The 16922-nt window shown below is 45.9% G+C and overlaps 1 protein-coding gene across 1 annotated transcript in view; it reads left to right on the top strand.

The window, feature by feature from the left end:
• The first annotated feature begins 1612 nt into the window (after positions 1 to 1612).
• MARCHF4 (membrane associated ring-CH-type finger 4) overlaps positions 1613 to 16922 on the top strand; it is a 111520-nt gene continuing 96210 nt past the window's right edge. Inside the window, 1 exon segment of the mRNA NM_001266961.2 lies at positions 1613 to 3221. Coding sequence (NP_001253890.1) covers positions 2703 to 3221 — 519 coding nt within the window. The 5' untranslated portion in view covers positions 1613 to 2702.

Below are 16922 nucleotides of genomic sequence, written 5' to 3'. Positions count from 1 at the left end.
GACGAAGAAGTTGACAAAAAAAAAAAAAAATGGTACTAGCATCCTCCTCCCTGTTTGAACATTTGAAGCATTTCCTTCTCATGAGGTCTTAGTCGTGAGGGATTTAATCTCCATCAAGTCCCAGCTTCATTGTGGAAGTCACAAAACTTTATCTCCTCGAAACCTTGCAGACTGAGATCTACTTTAAATGTTTACGTGAACAGAGAAACGGTCTCTGGTCGAGAGGTGTCTGTGTCTTGTATGTGCAAAGAGGGGAACTGTGATAGTGGACAGCGGGCAGAGAGTCTACAACCAGACCTTCCACACCGACACGTTCCTGCTGAGGAAAACGCAAGAGTTACTGCCTGAATCGCTCCCCTCCCTCCCTGTGGCCTTTCTCTTTCTTTCTTTTGCTCTTCACTTCGCTCCCTCCTCCCTTCCTCAATCCCTCCCTCTCCTGGTTACCTCCCTTTCCCTTGGTCCCTCCCCATCCCCTTCCCTCGCACAGTCTCTCCTCCTCTTGCTCCCTCTCCCTCCAGCTTCTTTTCCTCTCATCCCCTTTCCCTCCTCCATCCCTCCGCGGCGTCTGCGTCAGGCCCCCACTAGCGTGACGCGCGGGGTCTGGGTGGGAGCTGTCCACTCGCCCGGGGTGCTGAATGCAGCAGCGGCGGCCGCGGCGCCGGCGGCGGAGATAGCCGAGAGCCTCCCTCGCTGCAAGAACCTTGTTTCCAATTCTCGGACGGTCAGCTAGCCGCCCCGCCACCTCCTTCCAGCACCACCCCTTTGGGAATCGAGCCAGTGGGGGCAGCGGCGGGTGCTGAGCAACGGCGGAAGACGAGACAACACCTGGCAGCAGCCTGGAATCTGATTTGCTTCCTCTCGGCTTTTATAAGAGATATATTTATATACGGTTTTGGGGAGTCGCGAGGACCAAGCTGGAGCCAAGTGCCGGCTGCCTCCCACCTCGGCCACACTGCTTCGCTCCCCCCTCCCCACCTTCAGCTGGCACCGCAAACAAGCCTTACCTCGTTGCATCTGCGAGGAGAGGTAGCAACAGCGAACCCAGCCAGCCAGAGGCGGCGGAGAGGAGGAAGGGGCGGGGTGGGGGGGCAGAGAGCGGGCCGAGGCCGCCCTTGGTGGGGGTAGCGGGGGCAGAGCTGCCGAGCAGACCCGGCAGCCGCCCTCCTCCGCCCCCACCCTTCAGAAGCACTCTTGCCTGACTGAGAACCGAATTATTCCACTAGTATTATTTCATTTTTTATTACCCCCCCTCCTCACTCCCCAGCCGCCCCCACCCCCACGCCTGCCTCGCTTCTGGTTGCATGGCAGCGCTGCCCGGGCGCGGGGGCTCAGGGCTGGCCCCCAGGGAAGGGGGAGGAGGAGGAGGATCATGAAGGCCGGAGTCGCGACCGCGCCGGACGGCGGGCAGCAGCCAGAGGACGAGCCCGAGCAGCCCCCGCCCCGGAGACATCCGGACGCCGAGCAGCAGTCGCCTCCACCGCCGCAGCAGCAGCTGCGGGCGCGGGCCGACCCGGAGCCGGAGGAGGAGGGCGACCGCGACCCAGAGGAGGAAGAGGAGGAGAAGGCGAGGCCACTCGCCCGCCCGGACCTGCCCTTCTCTCGGCTCTTGCCCCTCGCCCGAAGGGACCTTTGATGGAACCGAGGGGGGTGGGGGGCACGGATTTGCCGACTGCAGCAGGGGTGGGCTGGGGGCTGAGATAATGTAACCGCTCCTTTCTCCTGTTCTCTCCCACACGCCCCCCTCCTCTACCCCTGTTCTCTGCTCCACCGCCCTCTCACCCCGGTACACACATCCTTCCTCTAGCCAGGATCTTCACGCTCAGGAAGGAGGCGCCTCTGCAAGGGTTAAACGATCTTTTCTTTTTCTTCCATCCTTTTTCCTTCCTAACCCTCTATTTTACCTCTCTTCTCCTAATTGGCTTTCCCCTCTTCTGCTTAGCCCTTTGGCTGCAGAGGCAAAGCACAAGCCCCTAGCCCAGTTTCACCTGCAACCCCCTCCCCCACCCAACTGCTCTCTTAAAAGCAACTCTGGTGCTTCTGGGGGTTAATTGCCCCAGTTTTCTGCCCAGGAGAATTAAAACTTCTCCCAATCTTCTCTCCTCCCCTACCTTGACTCCCCCTAACCCCTACCACCTGAGAAGAACTATCTTTTCTCTCTCACACATGCAGTCTTCAATTCTTCATTGAGCTAGTTTTCTCTAAGCCCAGTTCAATCCACTCCAAATTTGATTTACAATTGTCCTCACCCTTTTATATAAAAGAAAGATTTCTCACGGCCTAGGAATTTGAGAAGAACCCAATAATCCTTTCCTGGGGAACTTTTAAACAATTCAACATTGATCTTAAGGCTCTAGTGGCCCCTTCAGCACACTTCTTCAAACCCTCTGCTCCTACCAGTGTCCTCAGGTCAAAGGCAGAAAGGAGACACACTGAACAAAGTTGGAGGTTGGGGTGGGTGTGTGAGGGCAAGAAAAACTTTTTTGTTATTGGGCTTTGCAGGTGGAGTTCAGAACCAGTGACTCACACTTCTCAGTCCTGGGATCAATTTATTTGCTACTTGGAGGGGTTGAACGAAAAGCCAGTGAGAAAGCAGACTGCCCCCACAATACAGATCCACTGTGGGCCCCCAAATCTGTCCTGTCCTGTCCCCCTCTTTTAAGACTCCGGCCACCCCTCTTGGGCTCTCTCCTTCCACGGGGCACATGCTGATGCCCCTGTGTGGGCTGCTCTGGTGGTGGTGGTGCTGCTGCTGCGGCTGGTACTGCTGTGGATTGTGCGCCCCAGCCCCCCAGATGTTGCGCCACCAGGGTCTCCTCAAGTGCCGCTGCCGCATGCTCTTCAATGACCTGAAGGTTTTCTTACTGCGGCGCCCTCCTCAAGCGCCCCTGCCCATGCACGGCGACCCCCAGCCCCCCGGTTTGGCGGCCAACAACAACACCCTTCCGGCTCTGGGCGCCGGGGGGTGGGCAGGCTGGAGGGGCCCCCGAGAAGTGGTGGGCAGGGAGCCCCCTCCTGTGCCACCTCCACCCCCCTTGCCACCTTCTTCTGTGGAAAATGACTGGGGTGGCCCAGCCACAGAGCCACCTGCCTCACTGCTCAGCAGTGCCTCCTCAGATGACTTCTGTAAGGAGAAGACCGAGGATCGTTACTCACTGGGCAGCAGCTTGGACAGTGGTATGAGGACCCCACTCTGCCGCATCTGCTTCCAGGGGCCAGAACAGGTGAGTCCCCTTTTCTCTTCTCCTGCTTCCTGTGGTATTTTCAGGTCTTGCAGATTGCTACTCGCCTGCTTGCCCTGGGGAACCATTATGTTGCCTCTAGTATGAGGACTCTATGTTTAAGAGCCCTCATTGATATTTCTTGTGGTTAACTTTGCCCAATGAGTGTCTGGTTCCCCGTGGAGCCTGCTTGGTGGTTCGTTTGTGTTCTAGGTTTTGCATTTTCTTTCCAATGCTAGTGTCTCCAATTCCATCTCCAAATTTCACAAACATCCTCAGAATAGAAGATCTAGAAGTAACGGAGTGAAGAAACTTGGTGGTACATTCACACTGGTTGCCAAGATATCCTTTTATCTAATTTGTTGTTAATAACATTTCGTCTAGCTCATCTTCAGTCCCATATCCCAACTTCTTCCTGCTCTGAGAGTATGCCAAGATCTTGTTCTCTTTTCCTATCCTCATAGGTTGAAATCCAGTAAGCTTGTTCTTTCACTTTGGACAACTTTCTTTCATATCACATTGACATCCTCGGCATTATGTTCTAGCGACTGAGGAGGAAATGCAGAGGGATTCTAGGCCCAAGACTAAATGGTTTGCTGAGACACTTCTTGGCAGACCCAAATTTTTCTATGTTGAAAACAGGCAGGTAAATAGGAATGAGAGTGAGTTTAAAGGACTGGAGTAGGGAATAAGGTATCTTGTTATTTCTCTTTTCAGACCTAAAGTGTATTGACTTAGAAAATCCCTTAAATGCTGCCCATCCAGGATAGGGAATGCCAACTCTCTCATGGACCAGAGCTTTCCCAAGTCTGGCAGGTTTTCCCTACCCTATTCATTCAGATTTTTCACAAACACCTCTCCTAAGTTCACCTACAATCTAGTGCCAGTAGTGCTGGATAGCATGTGTACATTCTTCAAGAACCATAGAAGGTGGCAACACTCTCCAAAGAATCACAGATAGAAAGGCTTAGCCAGTAAGTGATGCTGGAGAAGGAATATTCAATTGCAAGGTGGGCAAGGTTATGTGTTCCCATCAGCCACTTCTTCAGTAGTTTCCTGAAGTGCAGAGAAGACCTCTGGATACTCCTTGTGGAAGTGGCAGTGCAGCAGGATGCCATGCCAGGCTTTGACTGGCTCTGGTTCTTGCTGAGGGTGTGCTCTGTAAGACGCAGGCTTAGCTGGCATTTTCATTCATTTTCTTGCTTTGCTTTCAATGGACAAAGAACTTTAGGGACTAGCGATTCCTGGAGCTACAGCTTGGAATTATGAGGGGAAGTGATATAGATCTCAGTATGAATAAATGTCTCTGAGAGGCTGGGGGCTGGATTCTTCCTTCTTATGACTAAGATTACCTAAGTATCCAATAAAGTGTTGTCCAGAGTTGAAAACTCCTGTTAGGGAAAAACTTCCAGAGTGCCTTTCCTTCAGTCCTTCTCTCTACTTCCAGCACCAGGCTCCATCAGAGCTGTGGGATAGAGTGGCTTGGCTGACAACAAGAGGGTGCCTCACTTTAATATCAGGCTCTTGCCGCCATCAAGTACTTCATACTTTTCAAAAGAAAGAATTATTTAGCTTCCTAAATTCCTAAGGCATTTCTTTTGTCTCCCATATGGGCTCAGGTCTGCATGTCACAGGGGCTGCTGCGAGTGTGGCTTCTGGCAAGAGCACTCTTGTATCTAGAAAACAGCAGGACTTGGAGGTGCCCTGGGATAATATTTCCCCTGCTGTGTGAACTTCTCCAAATAGCTTTATGCCTCTGGGCTGCTTTTCCAACTTACATGATTTGGAGACACCTTTTCATGCCCCTCTCCCTTCCTCAGAGGTGTGTTGGGAGAATCCAGGAGAAAACAAGTATAAAAAATATCTTGGAAGGGATTTATATATAATGAGCATGTATTTTGATAACAGAAAGCTGTATTTTATTGAAAAAGAAAAAGAAAAAAAAATGGCAATATTGTGAAATACCCTCATGTGATACAAGATCTGGTCAGAGGTTAGAAGCTTTCCTTTCTTGTTCATTATTTTGATGATGTGTCATAAATAAAGCATTGAATAAAAAAAGCTAACACCAGTAAAGGAATGGGCTCTATTATGTGAGAGGATTAGGGGGCCAAGTCTGCATTAAGACTGGATCAAATTAAGCACTTCCTGCATATGATTATTATGTTTTGGGGGTTTACTTTATCTGTGCAGGAACCAAGAGGCTTTAATGGGATTGTGTTATAGCAGTAATAAGAGCAATGTGAGTACTGCATTAGGTGTGGAGAATACAGTTTCCCACTTTCTTCTTTTTTTTTTTTTTTCCCCACAGCATTTCTATGAAAGAGACAAAGGAGAGAAGATAAGGGAAACTCTAGAGAAGGAAGAGAGAGATAGAGAGATAGAAGGGCAACAGCAGCAGAGGGGAAGGAGAAAGAGAGGGACAGAGAGAGGAGGAGGAGGAGGAGGAGGGAGGGGGAATGGGGGAAAGAGAGAGAAAAAATTTCTGTATTTTAGTTTCTGTTCAGGGAGAGAGCTGTTCAGCAATTGTCTACACATGGCCCTGGAGGAAATGTGGTCTGCAATCTTAGTAACTGAATATCTTGGTGTTATCTCTGGCCAAACAAAGGAATTAAGCAGACCCCCACCTCCCCACTCCCCATCACCCCAATCATTTGCTACTGCTATAGGGGCTAAACAACTGCCCAAAAAATGAATATTTGGTCCTTTCCTGCCAAGGGCTTGCAATATCTGTGGTGAGGAACAAGAGAATCCAGCTAGTTTCACCTTTGCACCTACCTACAAAGGACTTTGCATCCATTCATTGGTGCATGCATTTATTTAACAATTTTTTGGGGGCATCTACAGTGTGCCCGTTGCTGTTCCAGGCATGAGTATTCAGGAGTGAACAAAACAGATGAAATTTCTGCTCTCCTGAAGCTGACATTCTGGTAGAGACCATACATAGACAAGTAAAATAGTAAGAAAATAAGGTAATTTAAGTGCCGTGATGAAATTTAAAAAAGGAAAATGAGTTAGAAAGGAATGAAAGGGAGGTAGTAGGAAAGACACCACCACATTAGATAGGGTAATCAGGAAAAGTCTTCCTAAGAATGTGTCATCTGAGCTGATACCTAAATGATGAGAAGGGCCCGGCAATGCATAGGTCTAGGGGAAGAGCATTTCAGGTGGAGGAAATAGCAAGTTCAAAAGCGTGAATGTGAATGAGCTTAGCATGTTGGAAAAATGGAAGAGAAGACAGGAACTGAGAGAGGGATAGGTGTGAACACTTGCTCTGAGAACCTACTTGGCTCCATGCTAAAAAGCTACTGAGAAGCCTCTCTCCTCTCCACCATTCATTCATGTTGAGCAGGGGTCAGGACCCATGAGACTGTAGAACCAGAGTCCAGCTCAAAACTTCCTCACTCTCCCTTTTTCGTTGAAGCTGCGCTAGCCCACTTTGTGGGACAATGTACCATTGTGGGTAATCTGAACTCTCTGAAGCCAGATGTCCCCAGCTATAGGCCTGAACAAGTTATACACCTTGTCTGTGTCTTGGATTCCTCATTTGTACAACTGGGAAAATAATAATAGTCCCTATGTCATAAGATTATTCTGAGCATCAAATCAGTCAATACTATAAGAGCAGTGCTATCATAGCATTTTGTTATTGTTATTATTACTATCTCAGATTCAAGAGAGTGCTGTTCCTGCCTTGTTTAAAAGGAAAAGTGTGCCCTAGCCCACAGGCTGTCAGGAAGCCACTATGATTGTGGCATGTATGTGGACTGTTTCTTGCAGACTTATAATGCTCTAGGCACAGAGCGCAGCTTGTCCATTTCCATCATCAAAGTCTTTATTAAGCACCTACCTTTTGCCTGCTGTTCTGCTGGACAAGGTCCAGAGATGCAGGGTAGATGTGGTCCTGCCCTCTGGGAGTGTCACAATCTAACCCAGACATCACAGGGGCTGATAGAAATCAAGAACACACAGACAGTGAGGCTGAGTGAATTACAGTAATATCAGGTACAAGAAAGAGATGTATATTTAAAAGCAGCTAGTGGGCGGGGTGCCTATTGAAAAAGACAAGTCAGGGAATTTGCCACTTTATCTACAGTTAGTTAGAGAAGACTTCTCTATTGCTGCCGAAGACCAAGTGAGAAGAAATAGATTTAGGCTGCCAGGCTGAGGTTGGACAGATGGAAGCAGAAGAGATGTGTGTCCCCCACCCCCACATCTGACTGCCATGGAGGATTTTATCTTTGTGGAACAACCTCCAGGCACTCCACACATGGATACCTTGAAAAGAGGCGAATCCGCCTCCCAGCTAGGCAGCTGTGGAGTGCCTAGAGGTGGGTGCAAAGACGAAATCCACCATGGCAGTCAGAAGCTAGGGTGGGAGGCCACCTGTTCTGGCCCTAATGGAAAGTAGGACGTGTATCTGGATAAGTTTAGCAAGCTTAATCTGCCTTTTTATTCTTTCTGGGGTTGGCTTCCCTGGAATTCTGTGTTCAGAAGGGGCAATAATTGTATGGAATGGTCTAGTCAGTGTTTCGGTTAGTTGGGAATAAGATATGGCTTTTCAGGGCATGGGGAATCTGGAGATCCTAAGATGCAATGAAAACCTGGGAATGGAGCTCAAGTAGAGCATTTTAGAAGAGACTTAAATGGTGTACTTAGTCGTCTTAGTGCTATGGTTTGATTTTACATTTCTTTGTGTGGTTATTTAGTATCTGTCTTCCACAAAGAAGAGACCCATCCCTCACATTTACAGGCCCTGGGGCAGGAGTATAAATGGAACCTCACATACCATGGGCCAAAATATTTAAAAGCAGTAAATCCAGCTAACAAACTGTTAAAATATATTTTATCCTCCTTTCCTAACAAATACTCCTTGAAAACAACCTGGGAGACAGGTTTGAATTTAGAACTTTTAGATGTCTCTGGATTCTGTGCTAGTCAAATGGGGATAACTGTCTTTTGGTCTACAGGACATTCTGATTCTCTTTCCAATGCTGACTCTAGCCTGTACTAATGAGCCTTGGACCCACGTGTACACACAGTCCTGCTGGCTTGTCCAAGCTCTGTCCATACCATTCCCCAAACAGTGGTGCCTTGCCCCAATCCCTGCCCTTGGGCCAGGGAGGGAAGAGTTTATGGATCCAAAGAAGAGAGTCCTGCACGTCCTGGGAGCAAGTTCATGGCTCTCTGGACAGGAATTCCAGAGTTCCAGGTAATTGGAGCATATTCCAGAAGACAGGTGAGGTTCCTTGACCCTGCAGACTCCTCACACTGTGGGGAGAGGTTCAGCTGAAGGGGCAGCAGAGTGGGGTCCTCTAGAGCTAGAGGTTATCTTGTCTAGGTCTAAGGGGAGCACTGCAAAGGGACTACAAGATCCCTGGAGGAAGTGAACTGTGTGTGTTCATTCGTTGCTGGATCATCGGCTCTCAACCTAGTACCTGGCACCTGCTTCATGCTGTATGAGTATTTCTTGAAAGGACCAGCCTCTGGAGCTCCTCCAGTGGGCAGCTTCATAGGTAGGAGAACTGGGGAAAAGAGAACATTTAGGAAAAAAGTGGTGTCAAATGCCAAAGATGTGCTCTGCAGAAGAAAGGGTCCACAGGGCAGTGCCTTCGATAGTGATAGAATTTCCAGGGAAGTAAACTTGGGTTTCACTATTATACAAACTTTCCATGAAAGCTGTCCCAAGATCTTATAGGCTGCCTTAGAAGGGAGATCTTATGGGGACCTGGGACTAGATAATCCTCAAGATCCCTTCTGAGCTTGGGAGTTAGAATTCATAAATAAGATAATTTTGGGGTCTGGGAGATTTTTAATCTAAGCAAAAAGAGATGATCCCCTCACCTTCTCCAATTCAAGGGGTTATCTTATCTCAGGACATCTAGGCTCAGTAAACACATTACATGGCATATACAAATATATCTTCAGCAAAGATTGGAAAGAACAGTTTCTGTCCTGTGTTCATGGAAATCCTAAGGTGTTACCAGCCATTTACAATGCTGCAATTGTAAATTTTCACCATGCATACATCATGATGGGAGAGCAAGTCCTTCATGGCCAATAGGCAACAGACACCATCATGGACCCAAGGATACAAAACCATCCTGGGAAAGGGGGAGCCCACTTACCTCCAAGAGTTGTGAGCTTTCAGTTCCTATTTCTGTCAGTCCTGGTCCTACTTAAATTGGAAGCTCCAAGAAACTTTTCTTCACTCAAGCCTCTTACCAAAGCTCTAATTCTCTATTGGGAGGTAAGGTAAGGATGTTAAAACCCCACCACAGGGTTACAGGTTATTTCACAGATATCGCTGTCTTACATGTACACACTTGGTCACGCATAAGCACGGATACAACATTGAATGCATCTGTCTCGCTTTCACAGGCAGAACTGGGAACGAGAGGAAGGGAGATGCCTGTGTCTTGGCAGTTGCAGAGCAGTTCTCAAATCAATTGATTGTAAGATTCTCTACACAGTGTTCAGTTTGTAGTAATCCTTCACTTACCAGGATCAGCTTGGGGTGAGTTGACCAATTTATTGGATGTGGCTTCTAGCTGAGGCCCCCATCGAGAAAGTGACTTAAGGCTAGCAGGGCAGGAAGTTACAAAATATGGATTTCACAAGAGGCTGGGAGAGAAAAAGGAGAGATATTGGGATTCTCTCTTTCTGCCTGTTTTTCCAGCTGGTATGCTGGAAAAGTCCAGCTGTGGCCTGTGAGATGGGGGAGGGAGAGGAGGTTGGAGGGAGAGGAGACACTCAAAGGAGTGTGGGGATGAGCGAGCTGCTGCTTGTTTGCTGGGAAGGAAGCCAAGTTGGAAGTAAGCCTGGATGTAAAGGAGCTGGCAAGCAAATACTGTGTGGCCCAAGCTGCATACCATCCCCCTCCCGAGATGTATCATATGTAAGCCAGAGTTTACATGTACATATAGTACACATTTGATACCCCATTCTGTGTATGGTAAAAGCAAAGGTGAGGTGTACCTGGGGCTGACTGTCTCATGACAAAAGAGCAAAATTGAGTAAGTTACAATTTGAAATCCAGGTAGATGCAAATTGTCAGGGAAAGAAAGGGGGGAGTTTCCAAATACAGGTTCTACCCAACTCTGTGATCCAAGAATGACTTCATGACTCACAAGAGGTATACAAGGGCCCCATTCCTGAACCCAGCGAATTGTACTCGTGAGGTGTTTTGCAGGACCTGTCCATAGAGGTGTTGAGAAGGACAGATCAAGTTATTTTTCTCCTTTATGGAAAGACTGTTTTGGATGTGGTTGAATAGAATCAACATCAATGTCTGAAAGAACCCTCTTGAAGCCACCCCAGTGGCTAGCATAGGGCTCTGCAAACAGTAGGGACTCATTATTTGCTAATCCTTTCCCCCTGCTACTTGCACATGTTCATTCCAGATTAATAGTGCTATATTTATATGTATATGTGTGGTAGAGGATATATTTGTGTGTGTGTGCACGCGTGTGTGCACACATATGTGTATAAACTAAAAGGCCAAGCAATGGGGGTATGGATGACCCCTTGCAATCTCATCCAACCTCATTTACTGTTTCTATAATGACAAATAGTGATGATTCTTGTCCTAGTAATCATAGTGATCATTATCTTGGCTTAAGACCATTTGGCTAGCATGCATTTCCTTATTCTATTGCAGAATGACGGGAAGAACATGGGCTTTGAAGTCCAAAAGACATGGATTTCATTCCCATTTGGGGCCTTTCCCAGCTGAGTGGTCTTGGGCAACTTATTTAACTTCCCTGGACCTAGATTTTATTGTTTATAAAACAGAGATAAAATACTGAGTTTGAGCATTTGTAAGGAATTGACATGATGCATTAAAGATCTAGGCACACAACAGCTGCTAACTGAAAGGGAGTGATATTTACCCCATCCCACTAGTGTGTCTCAGAGACCTGGAATGGAGCCCTCAGATCACACTGTTGCTTTTCCTACTACCCTCTCTCACTGAAGTCTTTTAAAAATCAGATGTCTAAGGCTATGCTTCCATCACAGTAAACCCCAAGCTGTTTTTATGACTGACAATCAGGGATGGGTGTTTTGGACCAGTCTCTGTTTAGCAGATTCTCTGCCTCTGTATTGTCTGATTCAGCTGAACTCTGTCCTCTCTTCCTTGGGTCCCTCACTCCCAACATCGTTGTCTTTATCCATCTCCATCATCACCAGGTCCCTGACAGATCTTTATGAAGCAGCACTCTCTGCTTGGCAGGAGCTATGTAGAAAGACACTTTCCTGCACTTTGAGTCCCTACAGGTCAGGGGCAGACCATGCATGCAGACAAGCATGCAGAGGAAGTTGCAGAGGAAATGCTTGCCCAATATGCAAGCAAGAGGTTTGCATTGAAGGTCCTCCTTGGACTGGTGTTTCGAAAACCTAGGATGGGATGGACAGCCCCAGACAGACATGATGTTAAATAACGTTGATCCCCAGGTAAGAATGTTGTTCCCTTTTCAGTCTGCTCTCATGCTTCATGATTATGTCTAGGAGAAAATCTCACCCTAGTGATAATATGTATTTAACACCTTTCTAGGGATGTCAGTCTGCTTTATAAACAAAGAAAGAAGGCATTAGACTCAGATCTTCGGACATGCACTTATTTTAGCTAGAATTTCTCACCTTGTTTTGTTTATATTTGTATGTGTCTACTCCTTTTTTTAATGGGCTTCATTTTTTTAGAGCAGCCTTAGGTTCACAGCAAAATTGAACAGAAAGTACAGAGAGTTCCCATGTACTCCCTGCTACCCCACCATCAACATCCCGTACTTTGGCCAGGCACAATGGCTCATGCTGTAATCCCAGCACTTTGGGAGGCTGAAGTGGGAGGATCGTTTGAGCCCTGGAGTTTGAGACGAGCCTGGGCAACATAGCAAGACTCCATCTCCACAAAACAAAATAAAAGCAAAAAAAAAAATCCCACCAGGGTGGAACATTTGTTACAACTGACCCTGCATTGATACATCATTATCACCCAAAGTCCATAGAATACATGAGGGTTCACTGTTGGTATCGTACATTCTAAGGGTTTTGACAAACATATAGTGACATGTATTCACCATTATGGTATCACACAGAAAACCTATGGTATGGTATCATACCTAAAAACCCGCTGTGCTCCACCACCTATTCGTCTCCCTGCTTCCACTCCCAATCTCCTGGCAAAATATTTGGCCTTTTCTAGGATGTCATATAATTGGAATCAGATAGTGTATAGCCTTTTCAGATTGGCTTTTTCACTTAGTAATATGCATTTAAACTTCCTCCATGTCTCAGTGTCTTTTTGTGGTTGATAGCACATTTCTTCTTAGCGCTGAATAATATTCCATCGCATGGATGTCCCAGAGTTTGTCTATTCTTTTTATGGCAAATGGTACCAGTCTTTCATTTATGGCAGTGACAAAAAGTCTCCCTTAGAAATAAATTTATTGAAATAGAAATGTGAGACATTTAAAGGCAAATGTTAAGTTTGAAGAAAATAATAGTATAGATGGTACATGAATACATCAAAAAGCATAAGTGACTGAAGTTATTCTGACCTGGCTATACTTTAAAGTAGTTTTGAAACATCTGTGGACATCAAGAAGTGCTTCAGGAAGGAGATGATACATGGAGTCCCAGGCTGTGATCCCAGGGCATTTTCAGTCTCTGGCTTTGAGAATTCCAAAGTAGATGATTACTTCAGGAATACTGTGTATTAGTAGGAAACCAAATGGGGAGAAGACATGTGTCCACCAGACCTGAGGTTCTGGAACAAGGAACAGAGGTGTGGGCCCTGGAGGAGGAGAGGAGAGTTAGTTGGGAGGGTATGATGTAATCAAAAATGCAAGTTCAGTCATTCAGCACTGGCAGAGTTCAATTAATAAGAGTAAGATCTGCTATGAAGAAAGTGACTTTTTATTCCAAAGCTAGCTTAGGGGAAGAAGTACAGGCTTCTTGCCTTAAAGGTACCACTTCGTTTTTAGAGCAGAAATCAGGTGCTTTTAGAAGGTGTCTCAGCGCGAAAGACACACAGTGGAGGAAGCAAGCAGGTGGAGGTCTGCATAACTCATTTCAGTGCCTTATCTACTGGGTGGTCAAGCTGGTGACTGCTGGCATCTTCAAGAGCAGAACTAGACTGTAAATGTGACCGAAGCTTTCCAGGTGGGAGAGAGTTTTGTAGTGGGCATACTTGGGGTTGTAGATTGACTGTTGTCTCTTGAGGCAACCTCCTGGTGGGTGAGTTCCACTCAAGCTTCTAAGTACATAGTTAGGTGAACTTGCCCTGTAGGGAGAGCCTGATGAAGAGGAGGTGAAAAGCTATAATTGCCTTTCTAAAGGACTAAGTAGGAAGTGGGGAATAGGGGGAAACAGAGAAAAGAGAAAATAAGACGAAAAAATAATAAAAATAATAATTCATTCTCTTTTTTGTAGAAAAATGGGGGTACTTGGCTACAACAGGGCCATGTGACTAGGAATGAAGAGGCATGTGTCACCTATGGCAGAGGCAGGAAGGGATGCCTCTTGCATCTCTCTTCTCCCCTGCCTCAGGGATCTGAGAACTCTAAGTCCTAGATGGGATATCTGCAAGATGGAAAAGTCTGACCAACATGGGCTCTGACATGAGGGAAATGCTAACTTTGATTGCGTTAAGATACTGAAGCTTGGCCGGGCGCGGTGGCTCAAGCCTGTAATCCCAGCACTTTGGGAGGCCGAGACGGGCGGATCACAAGGTCAGGAGATCGAGACCATCCTGGCTAACACGGTGAAACCCCGTCTCTACTAAAAGATACAAAAACCTAGCCGGGCGAGGTGGCGGGCGTCTGTAGTCCCAGCTACTCGGGAGGCTGAGGCAGGAGAATGGCGTGAACCCGGGAGGCGGAGCTTGCAGTGAGCTGAGATCCGGCCACTGCACTCCAGTCTGGGCGACAAAGCGAGACTCTGTCTCAACAGAAAAAAAAAAAAAAGATACTGAAGCTTGGGGGTTTGTCTGTTACCCAGCTAATGTTAATTTCCCTGACTAATACAACCATAAATTCCCACTCCTGAATTATGTTCTCAGGGTATTCTTGAGTGAAGCCAAATCTGGGGCTCACTTCCCATTTCTCCCCATTTGGTTTCTTTCCCCTAGATCCCAGAGCAGGGCAACAGATGGTACACAGCTTCATCCCTCACAGCTCACTAAGCCCCAACAACGAAGTGTTTCAGCTCAGGACTGACATATCACTTTTGCCTACAACTCCCTGGCTGGATCTAGGAATATGTTTTTGCCTAACAGCAATAGGGGTGGGGAGTATAATCCTTCTGGGTGCCGGCAAAAAGACGAAGGCTTTTTTTCCAGAGATGGGTGAGTTCTAGAAGTCTCTACCTCAATAAAGGTAGAGTGAGTGAATGAATGAAAAAACACATGGCAAGCTTTTAGAACACCACTTGACCCACATTAAGCATGCAATAAGTATTACTAGTTATCGTTCTTATTTGCTCTTTTATAAAAAGAGGAGGTTGTACTCTGGAATATCCAAGCTGCTTCTAGTTCTGCTGTCCTCTTTTATGCCTTGTGATGCCCCAGTCACACCTGGGGTTGATATAAATCCAATTCTTCCTTCCACCTATAGCAGATGCCTCCCTAGAAGAATGGCCTAAAAACTGGACATTAAAGGCTGAAAAGGGAAAAGAATTTGGGAAATAGAAAATGAAGGATGTTCCTGGCACAAGGACAATGAAAGCAAGGAGTCAGAGATGCTTTTGTAGAAAACTAGCAAGGTTGATAAGAACACAGGGCTTATAGAGTCAGGCAGAACTGCTTTCAGATCCCACTGTTACTGTGCAGTAGATGTGTATCCTTGGGCAAGCCACTTATAGACTCAGAATCTTAATTTTCTCCACTGTAGAATGGCAATGATAATAACAGTACCTGTCCCAGAGGTTGTTGTGAGGTTAACTGATATAATGAATGCGAAAATGTTAGCATAATGCAGAACACAAACATACAATAAAATCAAAATATACATTAAACATTAGTGCTTGGTGTTTTTATATGACCTCACAAGCTCTCTATTGTTTTCTTCAAACTTCGAAAATGTCTGCCTTCGACTGTGTATGACTGTGGGCTGCTGACCTCAGGAGGAGCTACCATGATATCATCTGTCAGGAATAGATGAAACTAAATATACCCAACCATTGCCTGTAGCTAAGTAAAATGATCTCACAGATATACTTACTATTTTTCAAATGTATATGGAACAAACTCAAAAGCATCCTTCAATTTACTGTAGCTTGTCAATAAATATATTCTCAAAGAGATACTCAAAGTATAACTACAGTCATTTGAGGGTTTGTGATACTTTCTGAATATTAAAAAGAGTCTAATTAGAGAGATTGTATAAAATAACTAGCCAGTACTTTCCAAAGTCTCAACATCAGGAAAGATATAGAAGAACGGCCGGGCATGGTGCCTCATTCCTGCAATCCCAGCACTTTGACTGACTAAGGCAGGAAGATTGCTTGAGCCCAGGAGTTTGTGACCACACTGGGCAGTATAGTGAAACTTTACTTCTACAAAAAAAATTTAAAAATTAGCCAAGCATGGTGGTACACGCCTGTGGTCCCAGCTATTCAGGGGACTGAGGTGGGAGGACTGCTTGGACCCAGAGGCAGAGGCTGCAGGGAGCCATGACTGCACTACACACTCCAGCCTCAGTGACAGAGCGAGATCATGTCAAAAAAGTGTGTGTGTGTGTATATAAAAGTGTACATATAGAATGATGGAGAACTGTCTCAGATTGGAAGAGTCTAAGGTGATATAACAATTAAATACTTTGTATAATCTGGATTGGATTCTGGACCACATAAAGGACATTAGTGGGACCCTCGGTGAAATTCAAATAAGGTCTGTAGATTAGTTACTAGACTTGTATCAATGTTAAGTTCCTAGTTTGGGTCATTGTACTATGGTTAAATGAGATTTAACTTTTGGGGAACTTGGCTGAAAGTCATATGAGAAATCTTCATGCTGTTTTTTTTTTTTTTTTTTTTTTTTTGAGATGGAGTCTCATTTTGTTGCCCAGGCTGGAGTGCAGTGGCACAATCTCAGCTCACTGCAACCTCCGCCTCCCAGGTTTAAGTAGTTCTCCTGTGTCACCCTCCTTAGTAGCTAGGATTACAGGGGCCCACCACCACGCCCACCTAATTTTTATATTTTTAGTAGAAACAGGGTTTCACCATGTTGATCAGGCTGGTCTCAAACACCTGACCTCAAGTGATCCACCCACCTCGGCCTCCCAAAGTGCTGGGATTACAGACGTGAGCCACTGTGCCCGGCCTATTTTTATAATTTTAAAAAATAAGTTTAATGTTATTTCAAAATGAAAAGTTAAAAAATTCACTTAAAAGGGGAGAGGATGCAGTATACTTACACCTGAGGAACTGCGTGAAGCATGTTTGTCATGTATTTTTATAATCTTTTTATTAACCAAACAATATGGAAATTTTCAAGCACATATAAAAATAGAATAATTGCGAATTATTGCGAATTGGAATAATTGTGAATTACCGGTATAGCAAAAATAGCATGGATTTGCTGGTTAGAAAAACCTGTGTTAGAATTCAGGCTCTATCATTTACTAGCTGTGTGACTTTAGGCGTATCAGTTAAATCCTTTAAACTTCAGTGTCCTCTATCTGTCATAGGGGGCTAATGAAAATAAAT

The sequence above is a fragment of the Macaca mulatta genome, chromosome 12 (genome assembly GCF_049350105.2).
Source record: "Macaca mulatta isolate MMU2019108-1 chromosome 12, T2T-MMU8v2.0, whole genome shotgun sequence".
In the NCBI taxonomy this organism is placed as follows: Eukaryota; Metazoa; Chordata; class Mammalia; order Primates; family Cercopithecidae; genus Macaca; species Macaca mulatta.
This window is presented reverse-complemented; position numbering and strand designations above follow the sequence as displayed.